Below are 22,800 nucleotides of genomic sequence, written 5' to 3'. Positions count from 1 at the left end.
GTGGCCTGCATCGGTGAAGACACCCATCCACTGATCCACAGTCATTGTTTTACTTCCGTTTTTAAATAAGACATTTGATCGTGATGAACCACAAGCAAAGCTTTCAGTGTGAAGCCAGCACCATATGAGGTTATTTAACATGCGTGTTTCCAGCTCTCCTTAAAACCACAAGCAACACCTTGACAAGAAAGTGATTGTTAATACTTCATTAGAGAGTTCATGACTTGCACCTCGTAAACAAACACGCTGCTGAGAGGAAGCTCTGAGTCACGGCGCAGATATGCGACAAATCCTGGCAACCAAAACTCCCTGCTCAGCAGTGGAACACAGCGAGAATAGGTCCTGCTTTAAATGTAACACAGCAAGCTTGAAATCCTACAAGAAGTTTGATTTAAAAAGACTTGTATTCAGACGGACAGACAGCAACAAGCAATCCCCTGCTGCTGCCGCTCTACACTGTAAACACAAAGTAAAGTGTGTGAGACAGTGGGAGGCCATTGAGCGCTGCTGGCATCCAGCGCTGTGTTGCCTTCAGTTTGTTTGCTGTTCCCCTGACAACAACCTCGCTGGGGTTAAAGAGGTTTGGAGCTGTTGCAGAAATCATTTAATCTCAGTGGTATGGCAGTTATGTCAACCGACATGGATTGAAAGGTATAAGGTCAAGCTGCATGCATTAGGCCACTCTTCCTCTTTATCACTGAGAACAGAAATATGCAGAGCCTGAAAATTAACACATTGTAGTTGTGAGCTCCTGTGGGTCTGTGTGAGTGAGCAAGGATTCAATATTGTGGCATATTGAATTTTGGTGGAAGTGTATTGTGATCATAGCTCGTCAACTATTTATGTCAGACACTGTTTTTCCTCACGATTGTTATAATGTTGTTATTTCGTCGATGTGCTCAGCTACACCCAACATCTATTGCACTTTGACCTTGTACAGATTGTTAAGCCCTATGAGGCAAAATGTGATTTGTGAATATGGGCTATACAAAATAATCTGATTTAACCCTTAGAGAATAATAATCAAGGTCCTGTGAAATGCCAATGTGTGCCTGTTTGACCTCATCTGTGATCTCAACACACTGAATAGAAATGAGAGGAAGAAAACACACACGTCGATAGTAGCTAAGCATTGAGCTCACACATAAATGCAGACTGTGGAATGAAATCCGTGCAAAGGAATAATTTCGATTGTCAAAGTTGATTCCCGGTCTTATGAAAGAGAGATTAAGATGTGGAATGAGGATAATTACTGCCTGTGCTAATTGAGCGTGGTGTGTGATGCCCACCCAGACATTATCCTAACCTGTAATATAATGCTTTGCCCCTATTATCAAGGTCAATATCACAGTGGTCACACCTTCAAAGTGCCACACCGGCACTTTTCACTGTCTCCTCCTTTGTCTTGTAGTTTCAAACTAGGTTAAGTTGTCTTGAAATAGTAATAATCACAACTATGTCTTAATGTTTCACTGCATATGTATATGAATAGGTGACTCAGCAACACAAGGAGAACTTTATTTTAAAGCTAAAAGACCAAAATCAGGTCACAAACATGTGATAACACACAACCACATGCATAAGTTGCTCTTTTTTACTAGAAAGAGTCAATCATTACACCAAAAATCTCAAAAATGAACTACACTTGAACCTTGAACCTAAACACCAGTACTCTGGTTTTTGTCCCCATAAGAATAATAACTGAAACACACACACACAGATTTACAAGCTCCAGGTGCTATCAGTCCATCATGATCTGACTTTATACAGACGGTCACAGATGTAGCGTTAAACCCTGGAGAACGCTGAACAGACGCAGTTATGATGTTGAATCAGACGCGATCGTAACTCTGTCAAACTTGGAAATGCTCTTAAGTTGAGATACAAAGTTTCATTCAGCTGATTAATGGCTCATCTCAAAGTATCACCTTATGGTTTATTAACTATACAGTTGCCCTAAATCCTTTCATATCTTTATTCAGACCCCACAGCAGGAGGCCCACCTTTGCCTTCCAGACCAATAAATGTCACAGTTTGAAACATATTGTTATCAAAACCTTTCTGCTTTTTATGGTTAATCCGTGAAGCAGGTTATGGTTGTCTGACTGTAGTCAGTGTGGAGAGCTACCGAGGTGAAATAAATGTATCGGCTATCAGTTTTTAATTTATCTTCATTCTTATGCAGATAGCTGTTAATAGAGAATAACCAAAATGTCATCTTGACCCAAAACACAGATACAGAGTATCACTGTTTGTGTTTTGTGCGAAGAAACGTTGGAGTTGTGTGTTAAAAGTAACTAGTGGCTCCGAGATGGATTAGAGATCATCTGACATATTGGCTGTACATGGTGTACATTATACTGCTTATCCTTTGAGGGTCGCTGGGGGAGCTGGAGCCAATCCTAGCTGACATTGAGCAAGAGGTGGGTCACACCCTGGACAAGTCGCCACTGTACTGGGCCAACATACAGAAACAAATATCCATCCACACTCACATTAACACTCCTATCAACACAACTTCAATCTGCATGTCTTTGGACTGTGTTGCTTGAAGAAAACATGCAAACTCCACACAGAAGGTTCCAACCACCGCACCACCCTGTGTGTCACCATGAAAATCCAAATCCATCAAATTCACAGACAGAAGCAAGAAACCCAAATATTATTTGTTTCTATGACACTTTAAAATGATGTGGATGGGGCTTTGAGTTACAAAGGAACATACAATGACTACTTTCTCTTTCACAAAGCTGAACCATGTTTCAGATCCTTCCTCATTCCTACTGATGTCTGGCATCAACCTTTGGCCAGGCATCGACACCCAAATACCTTCCTGCCCTACTCTCTCTTCCTTCAGCACAGAGAAAACAGCAGGTCTGTTTTCACAGCTCGGCTCTCCTGCAGTAGCTCCAGTCTGCCAAATCACACAACGACTTCCTCCACCTCATCAGCCCAGTGTTGTTGAAGCAACGCTCATCCCTCACACACGCTTCCAGCTTGTTATTCCTGCAATTTAGAGCCATTTACTTTAGATTTGTGATCCCCAGTAGCTATAAACACCGGCGTTAAGGCTATAACATTATTCGATGCAACTGTCCCTTTATAAATAATGATGGATGCTGTGAAAATCCACAGTAATTATGGGGATATTTGCATCTGAGTCACTTTTACTTGAGATTTACAGTTTAAATGTGGATAGAAACCCTAAATGAACTGCTTACACATGTCGTAAAACTCCATCCATACTGATCCCTGTTGCGTTGATGCAGTAAAACCTATTACTTATTAGCCTGTTTCATGATATCGACTTATTCTAAAAATAGCAGACACTGGGCTCAGACTTTCCACCCTATTGAATTAATGGCAATTCAACAAAGTGGTTGGTTAGAAAGTTGTGGTGTTTCATAAAAGGAACTCCAGTAAAATGTTTAAAAAAAGGCAATTAAAGAAACAAACTGGGATCATGTTTCAAAGGCGACAAGAGACAATATATCAGTCTGTATGGAATGTGCTTTATGGCAAACAGGATATGATGAGCCCAGTGATAAGCTGGGGGGGAGGCGTCAGGTCGAGTGGTCAGCCTCTGTTCCTACACGTTACCCGAGGAAAGAGTCTGAGCTGTGGTTAATGGCAGAGCTGCTGTTTTTACTGTGTAATTAGAGAATTTAAAGGGATACGGCAGGAGAGGGACGGCCGATGCTTTCTAACTACTTCACAGTTGGGAGCTGATTGTTTTTAGCAGCGTATCCATGTTGTTATTGTGGAAAGACTTAGGGAGAAGCAGCTTTTCTGTCTCCGTGCTATTTTGAGAGCCGCAAAAACGAGAGCAAGAAATTAAATCCAGGGTCTCTCGTACATCAAGTTGTCAAGGTGTTTACGTTTCCATCCCTGTCAAAGGCCTAAAATTGAATCTCATATCTCTGTGATTGACATAAAGGCTTTTTAGAATGAACAAGTAAAACATTAAGTTAGTCCTCAGCAGCATGTCTCTGGTCATCTTTAATATTTTAAAGTTTATTTTTAAAGTTGCATTTTAAGTATAAATAAGTAATTGAAATATTGAGTATTATACAAACATTGATCAACTGGACATGACATATAACTAGTATAGGATAGTTTCCTATTGTGAGGCCCATTTACAAACTGTAGGTCAGATCTTCTGTTTCATACAAATTTTCTGCCAACAAACACTCACAATAAATTTAGAGTACATCATAAAAGCCGCTCTGCTCTTTTCAAATTTGACTCAGGCAGGGGCGGGACCAGGTGGGCACTGGCTCCAGCTGAAATCAGTTCTGTTGGACATATAATTGGTCCCTCTCTGTAAACTGTGGCCACTTTACGGCCCCTGATTTAGAAAAACTCTAGATCCACCACTGAAATTAGGTATGGCTGTGGTTCAGAACTCTGAACCACGAATAGCTGCTGATGGCTGTATGAGCAGTATGTGATGTGTGATAGAGAAATTGCTGCACATGGATGAACTGTATGAATGTGTGTGACGGCAAAACTGTGCCGTAAAGCACTTTGAGTGGTCATCAGACTAGAAACGTGCTGTACAAATACAGGCCATTTACTTTCATATCATTCTGTGTTTGCTTCCATGATAGATCTTTGAATGAAAGCCATGTGGTGCCACTCATCACATCCAGAGCATCACCCTCACAGCCAAATATTTACCTGTAACTTTCTGTCTTCTCCTCTATATTCTTAGCTCTGGAAGCACAGAATTAACAAGTCACAACATATATGTCAATATGCAATGGCACCCATCATGAGGAATCAAACCCACTACACATGCAGTGCAAAACCAAGCTTTGCTCTTCTAAAACCCAACTCTAGTAAATGCAGCCATGAGCCACATGACAACACTGATCACCATCTGCTTCTGATGGCATTTACAACTTGCATTGTTCAAGACATCACATAATTATATTAAAAACAAAACTATGAGCCTTGCAAGCAGCTCTTTGAGGCTGATATGTTAAACCAAACAGTCTTTTGACCTGATGATAGTAAATGATGAAAGGTCAGGGGATTAAACTTTTTACAGTTCATCCACTGGGGTCCATGAATGACATTTCTGGTATGATGCTGATATTTGACAATTTTGAGCTGCTGGTTGTGCTGAAGAGAAAGTCAGGATATTAGAGTTTATCCTGAGGGGAACATGAATAGTTACCTCCACCAAAGAGGTTATGTTTTCATCTGCCTTTGTTTGTTAATTGGCAGGATTGCACAAAAACTACTGGACGGTTTTTCAAGATGGGCGTGGGTCAGAGAAGAAGAGAAGAAAAAACTGAATGCCCAAGGTGCAAGGTTGTCTGAAGCAAAACAAAGAAGAGCTTGCACACATATGCCACTCCATGCCACAGAAAATGTAATTAAAAAATGTGGGATCTTGCTTAAAGGACCTGATGAAGATCCCAGTCTGAAAAAGTACTGTAAAAAAAAAGTACTGTCAATCCATTCAATATAATCAGATATTTCAATCTGGACCAAAGTGGTGGCTGGAGTGACCAAGTGAGTATCCTGGTAACCTCTGAGAATAAGATGCTAACCATGCAATCGCATGTTCCATCTGATCCCTCAATTTTTTTCTCCAAATGTTTCGCCAGCTCTCTACTTCTTTTTCTAATAAGTGTAGAGAAAGAAAACAAAATCCCCATGCACAAGAGCCACGTTCACTGCAGACATGTCAAGACACAGGCCCGCTGAATAAAAAGCCTTTCAATGCCCAACTCTCACTAAAAACAGTGACATCCTACCTGATTGGTATTGAGCTCACAGAAAAAGACATCACAAACAATCGCTGTGTCCTGGGCTGCTTATGCAGTCCGAGGTCACACAGAAACAATAGGAGCCATCCAGCAAAAAGCCACGCAGATCTGTTTACAGCCACAGACAGACAGCAGCTGGCAGACTCACCCTGGCACACACGATGCCACACTGACACCAGCATAAAGGCAGGGGAATGCTTTTGTTCTAAAAGGCCTGGGATTCCCCTGTTAACCCTTTCACAAAACTGAGACACAATGCTATCATTTCAACCAGACCTCAGAAAGGCCGCCTAGTCCGTCTCTCTCCCACCAGACTAGCCTGCCCCCCAGGACACGACAGGTACTCACAGCTTTGGTTTGGGCTTGGTGGGCAGTGGAGGGCCGTCCTTCGCGGGGGATGGAGACAGCTTGTCTGAGGTTGGAGGTGAGTCTGGTGTCACCTGAGCTGCGAATGGGACATCTGCCATAGGGACAGACTGTGGTTGAGGTGGGGGTGGTGGCGGAGGTGGCGGTGGTGGTGTGGCTTCTTTAGGTGGGCTGGGAGGTGGCGGCAGATTCTGGGGTTGGCCATTCTGTGTAAACTCTTTCCCCTTGTCATTGACCTCCACCTCTGAGCCCACTTGTATTGGAGGCAGCGCTGACACGCTGGGCCAGATCTCCAGCTCCTTGACATGGAAAGCCTCGGACCTGGGATGAGTCAGCGTCTTGGGTGGCAGCTCCAGGAGGCTGATCTCTGTAGGTGGGGGAGGCGGGGGGAAGGCTGCAGTATCCTCAAACCCTGAGCTATCACCAGACATGCCATTACTGGATGAGTCCTCAGCTACTGAGGGAAACAAACAAGAGGAAAGTGGAAAATTTTGGACTTTAATGTGATGTTTTTCTTCTGGAATCCACATAGCTCAGTAAATGGAGATTCCACACACACACACACACACACACACACACACACATGACTGTATCAAAGTTGATCTGTGTAAAGTAACAGCTGGATCCAGTCAGACTGATGCAATTCCTGTTTATTCAGCCTTTCCTGTACTGTACATACACAGTTCTGTCTGTAAGAATGCACATCGAGATCAACTCACATCTTTTCCCGTAAAGACTTCACAATAACAGACAGGACAAAGGAGGAGGTTCTTGTTGAGACATAACATATGAGTTTTACCTCTGACCCTAAACCACAGGACCTCAGGGGAAGTCCACAGGGGAACAACAGCACCATCAGAGGTCAGAGAAATGACCAAACTCTGAATCATTAGTCAGATTACTTTTGTTGTTTTGCAACTTTTGCATTTGATTTAGATTAGTGTAACAATAATGTTTATACCCACTTACATTTGAGGCATTCAAAATAATACACTGGTGATCAGTTCTGCTTAAAAATGGTGGAGATGGAACCTTTGACAATCGTGATTTGATGTTACAGTATGAAGGACGCTGTTAATGTGTTAAAGGGCTTTTTTTTACCCTAACTTGAATCAAAACAAATTTTTCAAAACCACATATACATTTTTTTATAATTTGGGTGTTTTTTTTAAGTAATTTAACAAATTTGTTCAATGAAACTGGATCTTAAGGAACTCTCATATTGGCTTCTACACACCTGCAGTGACAGTGAGTTGGGCTGTGCTGTTTATAGATCCATATGGGTTGGATGCAGTGCAGCAGAACAGACCTCCATCCTCTGGAAAAGCCTCGGCTATAACCAGGGTGCAGATTTCCTCTTAAAAAAACAACAAAGGCGAGTATTAGAGTTAATGATCCTAAAGATTTTTGGCATTTTCCAACAAAAACAATACAGCAGGCTGTCAATACAGCTGGAAAGGAAGAGCGGTGGATTGACATGTTGACACTAGACAGATGATGGACATTTCATGTGGATGGTGAGTCTGACGCAGAGAGATAACAGACGAGCATGGATGTAACCTGCAATGAAGAGCAACCAGACACACAGACAAGTAAACAGTCAGACAGACAGACAGACAGACAGACAGACAGTCAGACAGACAGACAGTCAGACAGACAGACAGACAGTCAGACAGACAGACAGACAGACAGACAGACAGACAAAAAAACCCTGAAGCACAAATGTTCAAAGATGTCTGAGTGACTCACAGCCTTCAAGTAACACCTGACACGACCCCTGACTCACACAGGTGGAAAATGTGTGTGTGTGTCATTATTGATCTGTGTGTGTGTTTTTGTGTTTCAGTCTGCGTGTGGTAGGGCTTCGCAGACTTTCTCAGGGGCTCCCTCTGACTGGAGCAGCTGGAGTAGACTATGAGTGTGTTGTTGTGAGACACAGACTCACTAACTTGTGATTTGCCGTTGTCAAGTGAAAGCCTGTAGAGGATACTGAAATCATGGCTCTCAACTTGCGTCTCGAGTCAAACTAATCCATCAAACTAATCCTAATTTAAAACACTGACTCAGAGCGGTGTAATAATGACTGACTCTAGAGGAGTTGAGGACTGTACCTGGCTCAGCTGCAGATCGAGGCTCTGATTCAATGTATATTATAGGCAGAGGGGAAGAGAAGAACAGAAAAGTTTGGGTTTTAGCATATATGCATTATAAATTTAGTGCTTAGAAAGAAAAATGATTCAGCTTCATGATCTCACTTTTCTGAAGAATACGGAAATCGGGGGAGTCTAGGATCTCCTCTCCCTGGCGGTACCACTGGACCCGAAGAGGGGGGCCTCCACGGACCCTGCACTCCAGAACAACCACCTGGCCCTCAGACGCCTGGGCATCCTGCAAGAGCTACACAGAGGAGGCATTAATAAGCCAGAGACAAGTAAAAAAAGTACAGAGAGTTCATGAGAAGGAGAGAGTGAGTGACGTATGACGAGTTAAAGAGAAGAAAGTGAAACCGGTAATGAAAAGGATAAATCTACTTCAGAAGAGACAGATGGAAATAGACGTACAGTAGTTGGAGAGAGAAGGAGGGAGGGCTAATTAAAGTTCAGAGGACACACTCCTCTGTAATGTCACCACAAATTTCCATAGGTCTGGTAACCATCTTAACTACCATCAACTACCTGTCCACTGAAGGAACTTGAAAATAACATGACCATCCATTTGATCACCTTTGGATTTTACTCATGTCTCTTCAGGGAAATAACAGACTCACTTTTAGTTGGCTTTCTCTTGGTTGACATGATCTTTTAAAATATCACAGATACAATAATGTGTTAAAATAAGAACTTGACGTCCTCTGGCGTTTTATTGGATCTGTCTGGTTTAGATCTAAAAAATAGTCATAAATCAGATTGTGCATAATGTCCATTTGTTTTGTTTTCTAGACTAAAATGAGCATCTGTTTTAGTCCAAATAGCTGTCACCTATAACACTGACAAGTTAAAAGAAGAAAATAAAATCCTCAAGATTACTTTGTCAAAATATTGTATTTCAAGATTAAATCATTTCTGAAATATTTGGAAAACGATGAATAGAAAGTACAAATTCTATTTTGACAGGCTATTTTATCAACACTGCCAGATTAATATCTGCATATTGGAAGTTTATGAAAGTGGATCTCTCCTGAACAAAGATCACCTTCTGATTATGTGAAAGTATGTGTATCATGATTTAGTACATTTAGTTTTCCAAACTTTTTATTTAGTTCAACATTTTTAAATGACTTACCATTATAATATAATAAAATAATTATAATTATAATCCTCATCATCATTACATAGAAGAGGGTCTTTGCAGCAGAGCAGAGTCAGATATAGAGAAACATAACACTGAGATTTCCTGTGGTACTGTAAATAATTAAATTTAAGGTAGCTTAAAATAGCAGTTAGCTTTCAGTGTGAGGAGGAGGGAAACTATTCTGTTATGTGTTGTCAACACAGCTAAGATTAGCCTCTGCTATTCTGTTCATTTTCACTTGTATTTTATCTGCTTTAGTTATTCATCTATAAATGTCTGAAAGTGCATTTGGCCAATAATCCTCTTAACGTCAAAATCAGAGACCGTTCCTCTTACAAATGACGGTTGAACTCCTGTGTACAATCACTCATGTGACAGTTTAAAAGATTGCAGAACTAAAAAAAAACATCCTCATGAGGGTCATTGTCAACACGTTGTTGTCTCTTACTCCAGCTAACAGGGCCACAGTGACATACACTGCTACATCCATCAACAGGAAGCACTCAGCGTCAGTGGAAATGAATGTGCGTGTGAACCTGAGCTTCTCTCTCTCTCTGTGACTGTGTGCGTTTGACAAGAGGTGAGATTTCCATCATGGGTTTGAAAACGTATGTGTGTATGTATGTGTGTATGTGTTACATGGGCGATGTTGCTGACTTCCCTGGAGGCTAACATTCTCTCTCAATGAGATGATTAAAGCCTGCGACAGCTTTTAAAGGAGGAGGGTGTAAGGTGGGGGGTGTTGAGGAAAAGCAAATGTCTTTTGGTAATGAAGTGGAAAATGATTTAGGGACTGGCTGAACTAGAGTGAAAGAGACCTGACCCTCATGGGTTTGGCAGGACTGTTTGAAGCCCTGCCTCGGCCCGTCTCAGACCCGCCATCACAAGACCCAGGGGGCATTGGGAATCGGGGGGGTGTTGAAGAGTCTGAGTTGGGAGAAGCAGATCTGGAGCTGGAGGAGCAGCAGCTCTCATCAAAGCTTTTATTTTATTTGACCCCCACAGGACTGCTTACTGTGTGATACGTCATGTGCACCAGGTTCTGTGTGTGTGTGTGTGTGTGTATGTATGTATCTGGGGCTGTTTCACTGTTTGAACTGAAGTCTCTTGGTTCCAGCTAAAGGAAATCAAATGTTTTAAACAGTATCACCTTAACTTTATGCAACAATTTGAGGAAGGCCTGTTCTGCTTCACCTAACTTGGAAAACTCAGTCCTCAGCCCTTTGGGATGAACTGATATGCAGATTGTAAGCCAGGTCTTATCATCATCAGCAAATTAATGCAGCCAGGCTCCAAACTCTTGTGGAAACACTTAACTGCTGTCAGAGCAGAAAGCAACAGATTTTTATACAACATGTTCAACAATCATGCAGTATTTATATAGTATTTGCCTCCACACACTTACCTTGGTGAATACAGGAGGGCCTGACCCCTCACTGACATACAGTGATGACACAGGGCTCTGCATCTAGAAGGGAACATATGCAGGTGGAGTCCATTCAGAAAGGTGTAGGCTCATGACACAGAGAAGAATTTTACAAATTTTTACCTTCACACCTCTCTGATTGTTGGTTGGTTTGTATGTTTGCTTGTAATCAAGATAGCATAAAAATAATTGAATGTACTAAAACAGGCATGCATAAGGGACTGATATTTATGAGTGTGTGAAATTTGGTGCAAATCCAAATCCAGATCTAGTGAATTTAAATGTGGTTTCATGAGGGGACTGTTGGGCCTTGGTGAAGGTACACACTCTACTGAGTCCCTTTATGGTTGACCATGTGTATGAGCCTGTGAAGCTGCACTGTACTGTGTACTGTAGGTGGTTTACCCGCTGCAGGGGCTGAGACAGGGACTGGACCAGAGTGGAGCGGCGAGGATGGATGTCAGTGGTTTTGGGTGATGATGAGCGTATGGTCAGGGACATTGACGTAGTCTTTTTCTGCACCCTAAAACAAGCAAAACATACATTAGCAAACACGTTTTTGAAGTCCATATGCTTTTAGTGAAAATGTGATACGTGACTCAAAGAAAATAGTCTCCCCAGCAATTAAGATGTCATCTTGGCTTCTGTATATAAACAGAAAAACTTCAGCAAGTAGTTCAGCTGGGGGCCGATGTAACAGATAATAGTCAAAAACATTTAGAGAACTAGAAAGCACTCAAACCCAGGCTTGTTAGATGAAGTGCACCATCCAAAAAATGCATTATTGTAATGGACTACAACACTATTGTTTCAGCTCTATAGCGTGCTAAAGAAAGGACATCAATCTGAGCAAAAACAGCAGGTTTCTATCTGTTGGGAATTAGAACCACAATAACAAGACAGAGTGGACGTGGCCAAGGGGTAAAAAGTTTAACATTTAGAAAAAGAAAAGTTAAGAGGACAAACCTGACATGGTGATTTTTTTTCTGTTACCATATTAAACCTCTCATTATTTAGATTGTGAATGAGGCCAGGGTTATGGCTCTTTTGGGGCATTTTAAGGGCTGAGTTAAACAGGAGCAGGCAGCAGACTTGATTAGCTGCTGCAGGGCTCAGTTAACCTGTTCAAAGAGTTCAAGGGTTCATTGGGTCGTGGGGTCGCAGGAAGCCATGCAGAAACACATACTGAGACATGGTTCCTGATCTGGATTTTGAAGCTGCTCCTTCTCCTTCTGAGTCTGATGATGAAGCTCCTATAATGGGACATGGATAGGAGCAATGATGGTTATTCATATATGATACAGGCTATTTAACATTCATTGCAAAAATCCTAACAGTGAACATGATTCAATGACAAGGGTTCTGTTGTTTTATTACTGTCCTAAATGCATGCCAAAATTATGACTATAAGCTGTGTCTCAATTCAAGGGTCGCATCTTTCAGAGGCTGCTGACTGACTGCATCCAATTTCAAAGGCTCCCTCAAATGCAGCTGAGAAATCCATCCTATCATTCCAGAGAAACAAAGGCTCACATGGGGGTGTCCTTCCTGGCCACACACATCCGGGACTCATGCGGATGTTTCTAAAAAAACGAATGATGACGGAAAGTGAGATGTCGGATGCTTGAGAATCACACTTCATTTAAACCGAACAGATAACTGTACAGATGTTAAAAAAACCAAGGGGCATTCCTGTTGTGTCCAATTACTACTCTGTTACTGGGCAACAGCAATAAGGGGGGACAAGCTGATCACAAGAATCCTCTGTAGACTATTTTGGTCGGTCTTTGTAGTCTGTGCAGCCCATGAAGGAGGCGGCCCCTGCGTTGGAACACAGCTTATGTGTTTCAGTCACAAGAAATGACCTTCGACAGCAATTCAATATTAACCACTAACACTGACAGGTCAGTTATGTGAGAAGAAGAGCAAGACTTGTGTTGTGCCATAAAGCAATATTCCCTTTTTCATTCCTGACCTTCAATGTAAACCTCTGCAGATGTATTGTCTGCTCCGAGACTGTTGGAGGCCACGCAGGTGTAACGTCCCGTATCGTCCTCGAAGGCTTCAGTGATCACCAGCGTGTGCAGGTCACCATCCCTCCAGATCTGTATGTCAGGAGAGTTGTGCAGCTCTCGGCCTTCACAGAACCACCTGGTAGAGGAGGTGGAACTTTAACATTCTGTGCCAGTCGGAACAACTGTTTTGCATTACTGAGCAGAGCCTTGGAGCAATCGCCTGAAAATTCAAACCACAGTTGGATGGATACAGCAGGATTTAAAGAGTGTGACGGACATAGACACCACAATTATCCTTACTTTCTCTTTAAAGCAATGCCCCAAGATAACACTTTCTAAAACTGTGCCAAGTGATAAATTCAAAAAAGAAGATAAACAGACTTTCAAGCTAAAAAAAGTATGATAGGACTTGGAGTCTACAGCTGGGACGATGAGGCTTTTGCACTGTGCTTTACATGCTAACATCCATGATCACAACTGAGGCTTTGCAGGTATTTACTTATAAACCAAAGTTAATCAGAAAATTTACCGTGATGTTGGTGCTAAATGAAAAGACGTAGCGCTCAATCTTTGGTAAACGAGTTCATTGAAATGTAAGAGATACATCAATAGTTATACAATTGTTAGTTATATAACTGAAGTCAACTCATATTTGACTTAGTTCATTAAAATATGTTTACAATGTGGCACCCCAAAGCATGCAGATTTGGGTTAGATTAATTAGAGACTTAATTTGACTGTATGTGTTAATGTGAGAGTAAGTGGTTGCATGTCTCTGTATGTTGGCCCTGTGAATTCGCTGACCTTTCCAGGGTGTACCCACCTTCTCACCCATGTCAGCAGCAACCCCCAAATGATAAGTGGATGGATGAATGGACACTGACAATGCGTACAGTTGAATATTTGCAAATCATACAGTTATTATTTACATGTTAATTTGTTTGATTATTTACACCAGCTTCTTTAAAACTGTCAAAATGATTTACTGAATCTGCCACTTTGTTTCTCACACACCTTTAACTCGGATTATGTAGCGTAACTGGGAATTATTGGAAAGACACCTGTGTCCCTCTTGCTGATTAGTCTCATCTACAGTGATCCAGCCAACACACATCGAACCCTCACATGTGACATGTATTAAATGACAACCCATCAAATTGTTTACATAATAGGCCATGGCAATCCAGTCACAATTTTACCCTTGCCTGTATATAGAGTGTCGATTTTTCTGTGACTGGAACTGTTAATTGTTCAATGTTCAAAATGTTCAATTTCTGGTGACTTGTAGGAGTAGTCAGTCTAGACAGTACCCCAAAGAAAATCATGGTTTATTATATATATGTAAATTTGCTCATTACTGGCCATTACACCAACTTCATTGTTAAGATCAGTGTACGCAGCGACACTGGCAGCCACAACTTTTAAATAGGTCTTTAAAAAGAGGAAAGCGTGTAGACAATATGGTTCATTTGTGGACCAAGAGATTTAGAGCTTTATAAAGAAATGGTTCTTGTGGCTTCACCTCCTGCCAGAAAAAATAAAAATTCCAGTAAAGGATTTTTTACATTGTAGACCACAAGCCATAGCAATCATGAATCATGAAATGAATTTACCTTTTCAATAAAATCTTATTTGAAAAGCAAGGGCCATCACTCTTTCTGACAAATAATTAAACTTAAATATACCTTTGGCGAATATGATGGAGGCCTGCCAGTCGAACTCACATCAATAACTAGTCATTCACACACTCACACACTCACACCCTCAGGGCATGTCTGAGTTTCCATATCCGCCAAAAATCAGCCACCCTTAGGCACTGACGAGACGCTGTGTTACGGGAAGCAGATACACCCTTTCCCTCCTTCCAGTCAAAGCGCTGTTAACAAAGTCAGAGTTCGCAGACCCACTCCCTGGGGTCTGCTAACTTTGTTCCCTTGATCTGAGACCCAGGAGGAATGAGAGTCTACGACACAACCAGCTTCATCTGTCTCATCTCTCTTCAGAGTTATGATTAAAGGAGACCCCCCACCCTAAGAACCATGTTACCACATCAAATACAGGATCACACAACAGGGATCACACACAAATGTCATGATTTGTTGATTCTCATAATTTTTTCCACACTCTTGTTGAGGGTTAAGAACAGAGATGGTCACACCTTTTTAATCACAAATATACAATTGTAAATATTGGGTATATAAATAAAATTTGATTGATCGATCGATTGATTGATTGTTGGAGTCTGTTGCTTTTTAAGTGCATTATGATGTATCAAATCAAGATACTCACACTCCCCTGACACACTTTACTCTGTACAGCCTATCAGCACCTTATTAAATGAAAGGGCATACATGTCTAGTTCACCTCTCGACCTCTGCACTGACAGGAGGAGGGGAAGGAATTCCCAAAATGCCGGAAGAACAGCTGTTCCATCCAAAGAGAATGCTGACCCAAGTATAGAAACTCCCCACATCCTGCTGCATGGCTGTTACTTGATTTTATGCACTCTGGCGTGTCACTCAAACAGCAGGCTGACTCGTGTTCCAGAGAGCAATCCATCAGCCATAAATATTCAGACAGCACCTCATAGTCGAGGATTTACACCTGACGGAACAGGTGTGAGATCACAGAGTGAGACAGAGAAAGTGAATGAATGAATGAAGGGTGAAGGAGCTGGAGGTGAATGAGCATGAGTCAGGCCGGGTCAGACAGGAAAAACTATACGCTCTGTCATTACTGCATCGCATCACGCTGAGCAATTCCTAAGAAGCAGTGACAGGTGGAGCAACGCTGAGCCTTGACGCTCTGCTTTCTCTCCGCACTGTTGATTTCATGCCAATCTCCCCTCGTCAACAGCAGGCTCCTCAGGGCCTAACCTCTGTCTTATCGCTTGATCTAGTGAAACAAAGGAAACTTGGCTGGCTCTATCATGCAGCCAGATGCTGTTGTGTTAAATGACAGGAAACAGATCATAACCCAACACTAGTGAAGAGCTGTCTGTGGCACGAGCAGGGAGACCTTATCCACTGGTGTGTTAGCCCTTGAGGAAATGGAGGCCAGGAGTCATCATGCCGTGCTCCAGACACGCCGGCATCACACACATGATCCAGACAAAGGAAGGCTGGGGCAACACAGGAATCATGTGTGACTTGACTTTGTTATACGAAACAGGCCAAATTCTTTGGTACAAAACTGACAGAGTGTAAAACCTTGATTGTTTGAGCAAACCAATATGTCTGTGTGGTTTTGAATTCCAGTTTTCCAGATTATAAGCAGGCAGAGGAAAAAAGGGAAAACAACTCATTGGGGTGACTGCCATGTCTGCTGTGGATTTTCTTGGGAAACTCAGGTTTCTTCTGCTGGTTAAACTTCAGAACACTCTTTTTTAGTCACTCACTGAATTAATCAAAACAATTCTCTGTGGACTGTGCAGCCATATGCTCCAAGTTTGATGTGGGCTGCACCATACAAATCCCCTTCAATAGGAGAATCATTTGGACATTTTTTGAGCGCTGTTAAATAAAACACATACCGGAACGGGCTTAGTGTAACACATGACATCATTAGACTAATGAATTTGGTTTTTGTGATGGGGATATTGTGGCGGTTTGAGGTACTGTGTGTGTGTGTGTGTGTGTGTGTGTGTGTGTGTGTGTGTGTGTGTGTGTGTGTGTGTAACTATGGTGAACAGAGGCCAGCAAAGAGCATAGTACATTTACATAACATACTACTGCTCAATAGACATGGATGTATTGGATAATTCATAAAGTAAACACATTCTTGGATTAGGAGGTCTCTCCAGAAGAACTCAGGGTGCTGTCGGATTCATTCGGAACCAGTTACTGTACTTAGGACAACTTCACGGATACTGATGATGTTGCATGATAGGAAGGAGAAATTATTGTAAGGTTACAGAAAAGTATTGTGAGGTAACGCAAAGCATATTGTGAGGGAAAGTGAAATTAATCCTCAACAAGATTCTTGCCATGACCCTTCAGGGGCATTGTATTTATCAGTGGTCTGTTTATTTTTGTATGCTTTATTAAATGTCCTCAGTAGTTTTCCATTCTGGTTATGGCATAAAGAGTCTCCTCACTGAATTTAAAACACAGACCATTTGCTCAGTAGGAGTAACGGAATGGAAACGTAAATGTGTTTGAGCACAATTTGACAAAACACAGAGTAGATGCACAAGAATCATCAACTTGGGCTCCTCTGAGAGTTGACAGAGCATAAACTAGGAGGCGTAAACAAGCACAACAATAAAAAAACTCTTATTAATCAGCCTTAATGATCGACCATTATGCATAATTACTGAGTAAACTCATTTGGAGACAGACGGTAACGTTTATTTAATCTCCTCTCTATTTCTTTGGAATGTGCTGAAAGTGGTGCTCGGCCTAAACAGCATGGAGTGCTTTCTCTGGGGGGTGGGCCGGTTTGACTTTGTTGAGTCACATACAGTCCAGGAGGCACAAGAGGAATTCAACCATCAGCAGGCTCGTACGGGGGGGAAGCAGGGTGTGTAAGAAAAGCAGCGAGGGAACTGAGTGAAGGTAGAAGTTTCTTGGCAGAACATAGCTTCACCACCCATTTCCTCTTTACACAATACCATCATAAAACACAACTATTCGGAACATGTATACAAAATAGCTGAAGGAAAATAGACTCCATGAGTAATACCTCACCTCTTCTCATCACAGTATCCAGCCAAGATGATGACGAAACCACAATCGCCATCAACCAGCCTGTCAGCAGCTCTCTAGCATGTAAGAAAGCAATTATACACATCTCACTTAAGACAATTGAGGTCAGATGACGTCTTAAACATCAACAGGAGGATGATCTCAGATTGATGTTGTTCGCTATGCTAACCTTTTCTCATACGGAGGAAGAGAGCATACCACAGGCAAGGCCAAACCCAAGCCTGTTGCCCTGGCCTCCGTTGTGCATGCAAAGGGCCACACTCTCCTCATCTGACCCTGTTGTTATTTGCTGCTGTTGATGGAAAATCTTATGAAGCAAGGCTCAGTTTCACCACAAACCCAAACGAGTGGAGACCGGAGCACAGAGGGAAGAGAAAAAGTAAGAAGGAGGAGGGTTCAATCACAGAAAATTACCTTGACAGGATGTAAGGGTGACAAGCCCTGTAAAAATACACCCACAAATCAATCAGCAATCACTAGGAGATATATACGACATGAGAACACAATATGTATACTTCCACAGACATGTTTGTCTTTGATTTAACTTCTAGGTTTGGTCTCGGAGTTAAGTTTCGAGCTGATGGACCACAGGAGTCAACCAAAGTGCAACTGGACAAGAAGGGCGGCATCAAGCCACTGAAGGCAGTCTTTATCCCTAATTACAAACTACAATAGAGGTCGACTGAAACAACCCAAATTCTATAGCAAGCAACGTTGGTTTTATTATCCACAACAGAGAAATCTCATAAGTCATCCGAACGCAAGATGGAAAGCAGATTGGGTTTCCTCCTTCCCACGGATGCAGAATGGAATCCAACAATGAACGCAGCCCTAAAAGTCTGAGTGAAATGTCTGGAAGTACAATCTCACTAAAAATACTTGTGCCCACCACATCCCTCCTTATAACTGTAATTTTACCACACATAATGCATCATTAAACTGCACTTCAGGTATGCAATAGTCGAACTAGCACCGCCACCAGCATCAGCTGCCCTTTTTGTCTGGTGCTCAGTCAAAAAAGTTAAGATGCTAACGTGAAATAAGATGAATGTGAGCATTAAAACTTATCAACAGCATTTAAGTATTGTGAAGATGTTAGCATGCTCAAATTAGCATTTACATTTTCACCTAGCAGCGGTCAAAGACAGCATATACAGACACAGGACGCATCTCTGCTTTCCCCCATGATCCAGAAATACAGCCTAAATATCTCATTGGTCATTTGGAGCCAGACTGCACAGTAGTGATTGGGGGATGGAGCCTCAGTACCGATGTCCTGCTGATACACACACTCGACCAATAGTGAGTCAGTCTCAGCTTTCAATCATGACATTTCACCTTGTCTACATAGTATAAAATAACTGAATAAAACTTACTCGGAATATAACAACTGGAACAAATATCAGTGTGCAAAGAACTACCTAAAATGTCATCGACCATATTTGAGAAAGACGTCTTTTAAGAGTACTTTTAGTTTTTTTTGGGTCCATGTCCCACCCACTCACATGGAGGAGGCAGCCAACAGGAGGCGGTTGGAAGATTTGGCTTCACTTTGGTAACGCCATCCATCTTTATTTACGGTGTATGACAGCATCAGAGACACTGACAGAGTTGTTAAATAAACAAATACTCAAAGTCGTTTAGATTACGAGTGATTTACAGAAGTTGTAGTTGTCCTCAGCTCTATGGAGCATTTTAGCATTTCTCAGTTTTATGGCCCATAATTCTTAGCAGTTCTTAGCGGCTGCACCAAATAGCAGACTAAATTAGCTGGTTACCATTTGGGCACATATATACAACACGCGGTTCTGACAAGTTGGTAAAGACCAAAATGGAGAAGAGGAGAATGATAAAAGTACACTGGACCAATATTCCACAACACAAACAAATGAATGCTAATAAAAAGATGTAAATTTACACAAGCGTTTGCTAAATTGTCTGTCATATTAACAGTACAAGGCCATGATATGCCAATCATTTATGTGACTGTGGAGTTCTTCCCCCAAATGACCATTAATACGATTAGTGCAGCTTCAGTGTATTCAGCCTAATAGTATGTCAGAATGTAGTTGAATCATTTCAATCATAATTGTGTACTGATATAGTTTAACTATTTTTAAATTGAGGGGCAAAATATTTTTTTGTTCCAATTTTCTTAATTACTGTAAGTTAGTGATCTAAATAAAGCCAGAGAAGATGTTCCGATCTGCTGCATTGTAGTCCATTTGTTTGAGTGTTATCTTCTGGACTGAAAAGGAAATATCAGCATCCAGAATTAGAGAGTGACCTTAGTTTAAGTGGTGTGCTGGTGTGCCTAAAGTGCATGCAAACACAAATATTTTGATTAAGATGAAACAGGAATCTTTATCTTAATGCAGCGGCAGAAGTCATCTGGTGATGGAGCCTTGTTAATCGGAGTTCAGGATCGTGGGTCAGAGATCACTGGAATATTCCGGACAGCAGACAGCTGCAGATGACAGTCTCAAGCTCTGACCGGAAGCAATGATGGATATTTTTCTCCAAGGAATTTTAAAACAAGGGGGAGGGTCGGCTGGATTGTCAAAGTCTCCCTCATGTTGTTCATCCACAGACATTGTCAAATGATTCACTACAGGAGAGCAGATCTCGGTTTACACTCATTGGTTTACATTATAGTTATTCATATAAAATGTGAAATTCATGCTGTAGCTAGTAATACATTATTAGTAACTCTATCAGATAACATACTGTATATAATAATACTACATAAATTGTAGAAGTGAATGAATGTGTGTGTGTTTGTGTGTGTGTGAGAGAGAGAGAGAGAGAGAGAGAGAGAGAGAGAGAGAGAGAGAGAGAGAGAGAGAGAGAGAGAGAGTCAACCAAAATAGTGCTGCACAGACATGTGCAGCACTATGTCAGCACTATGTGCAGCAGCTGAACTACAAATTCACACACCTCGGCACTGTAGGGGGACCCCCTCATGTACACACACAGACACACACACACACACACGCGCACACACACACACACACACACACACACACAATCACAGAAACTTCATTTCAGTTACTTTTGTCAGACATGAGACAAGAGCTGTATTGTAAGAAGGTTTTTCTTTTTGTTTACAAAGAATACAAACTATTCTTGGGTTCCTTCATTCAAACAAATTACACAAAATCCACCAGTTGTCATTCTAAAAACCAACACTAAATTTTGCACAGCAAAAAATCAAAGTTATCAATGTTCTCAAAAAAGAACTAAATCCTCTGTGAGCTTGAATGAAATGCAAACCAAATGACTATACTCTCACCGAGGGACAACGTGTACCTCATCTGATGATCCTCTCCTAACAATAATGTGTGGCTATAGACTGTGAAGATCAAATAAGAGATTTCATTATTTTGACTTCAACCTGAGTACACCAGTGAATAACATCACTAACAAAGATATGTTCAGTGTTCAGTCCATAACTTACCCCAGCTGTCGTGCTGCTGCCACTTTGTTAAACCACTGCCACTAATGAGTTCCTTGATCTTCACAGAGCTTCTCCTCCTGACAGTATGACACATACTGAGCCACTGACACTCTCACACCGGGACAGCCACTCTGAGTCACATAGTCAGACACACACACATACACACACACACATACACACACACACACACACACACACACACACACAATGCTTAGACTGAGCCAAGGGTAGAGAGGGAGGGAGCAGTCCAGAGCTGCCAAATTTCACACAAGACAGAAGAGCAGAAAAAGTAAATCATTCCAAACTCAAAAACTCCTCTAGAGTGGCCCACACGGAATTCATCTATATTACTCCAGTGTCTGCATATTTTGCCCCTTCCTTATAACTTATAAATCCCACCCATACCACCCTCAAAGCCTGACGGAGGTAAACTTCTTCTAAATTATAGATTATGTGAGCTACAAACATTTTAACAATCATAATCATGACCATGTGTTTTCGTTCTGGAATCTGTCTCTCAAACAAAAAGCCAAACCTGCTTTTTTCTGCTCTATACAACTGAGGGCCACAGTCTGCTGACCATCAAAAGCACCACAGCAAACCCTGGGCTCCAGCCAAGTGACCCCGTAGCCGTGGAAACCTCTGAGGCTCCGATGTGTGACTGGGGTATCATGGAAATAAAAGACGACAGTGCTGCAGGACTGAACTACATGAAAAGAGAGGGCACTGAATATACTGGCCTTTACTTAATAAATCCCACATACCAGAAGTAAGTAGGCCACTTAAGAAGCCCAGTTAGGCCTGAACAAAAATAGCTTGGAATAAGTCAGGATCTAAATAGAACCACTTTGAATTGGTAGCACCTGGCAAGTACAAGACAGATGGTCGTGGCTACTGTGTCTGGTCATGCTTCTCACATACACATACACACAAAACATGACAATAAAATACTCCCAAACACTCCTGACTTCAGATCCATCAATGTCAGCAGAATATAAAACCCAGGTATTTGTGGTTTGCTGATGCTTGATGTGCAATTCACAGAAGAATGAAAGGGTGTGGTGAGTTTAACTCTAACTCGAGGCTCTCATACAGGAGGAATTAGTGATATTTTGGTCTCCGTCAATGAAGATTCAGAGAGCCTATACCGCTGAGACGTGACAGGTGGGAATATTTGTGGTGTTTGTTACTAGGAAGCTAGTCTGCTCTCTTTCTGCATGTGTGTGTGTGTGAGACTGTATGACAAAAAAATCTATGATGAGAGGAAAACACTCCTAACATTTCCCCCAGTGGCACACACTGTAATCATGTGGTTCTTTTATTCAGATTCTTTTGGGTGTGTGAAGAAGCTCCATCTTATTTGTAGTGATAAAAGCATGAAAAGCACATCGCTTCCCCTAAGTGACAATAAAACAGGAGTTAATAAGAGGAAGGACTTTTACAGTCCTGCTCCTATTAATTACTGTCTGACTGGCAGTGGCCCACTGCTCTGTCTGATGGGCATCCTCCTCCAGAACAACACTCACACACACACACACACACACTCACACACACTCACACACACACACACACACACACACACACACACACACACACACACACACACACACACACACACACACACACACACACACATCTCCATTACTTCTAAGAACATTGCATTAACTTAATTTCCTGGATTTAGCTTATCTGTATAGTTACCGCTTGCCTAACCCTAACCCTTACTCTAACCTTAAGCTAAATCTAAAGCTAATATTAA

General features: G+C 41.7%; 1 protein-coding gene across 5 annotated transcripts in view; it reads right to left on the bottom strand.

The window, feature by feature from the left end:
* palld (palladin, cytoskeletal associated protein) overlaps positions 1–22,800 on the bottom strand; it is a 55,314-nt gene that overhangs the window by 18,648 nt on the left and 13,866 nt on the right. For 3 of the 5 annotated variants that reach the window (XM_069522421.1, XM_020081025.2, XM_020081028.2), the window contains exons 3-11: positions 12,839–13,014; positions 12,050–12,116; positions 11,269–11,386; positions 10,843–10,905; positions 8,402–8,543; positions 8,258–8,281; positions 7,384–7,503; positions 6,129–6,603; positions 4,681–4,716 (exon numbers count right to left, since the gene is read on the bottom strand). In XM_069522421.1, coding sequence (XP_069378522.1) covers positions 4,681–4,716; positions 6,129–6,603; positions 7,384–7,503; positions 8,258–8,281; positions 8,402–8,543; positions 10,843–10,905; positions 11,269–11,386; positions 12,050–12,116; positions 12,839–13,014 — 1,221 coding nt within the window. The remainder of the gene's footprint in view (positions 1–4,680; positions 4,717–6,128; positions 6,604–7,383; positions 7,504–8,257; positions 8,282–8,401; positions 8,544–10,842; positions 10,906–11,268; positions 11,387–12,049; positions 12,117–12,838; positions 13,015–22,800) is intronic. The other 2 variants (XM_069522422.1, XM_069522423.1) reach the window with 2 other exon arrangements.

This window comes from Paralichthys olivaceus, chromosome 3 (genome assembly GCF_024713975.1).
Source record: "Paralichthys olivaceus isolate ysfri-2021 chromosome 3, ASM2471397v2, whole genome shotgun sequence".
NCBI lineage: Eukaryota > Metazoa > Chordata > Actinopteri > Pleuronectiformes > Paralichthyidae > Paralichthys > Paralichthys olivaceus.
Note: the sequence above shows the minus strand (reverse complement) of the source record. Positions and strands in the feature narration are given on the sequence as shown.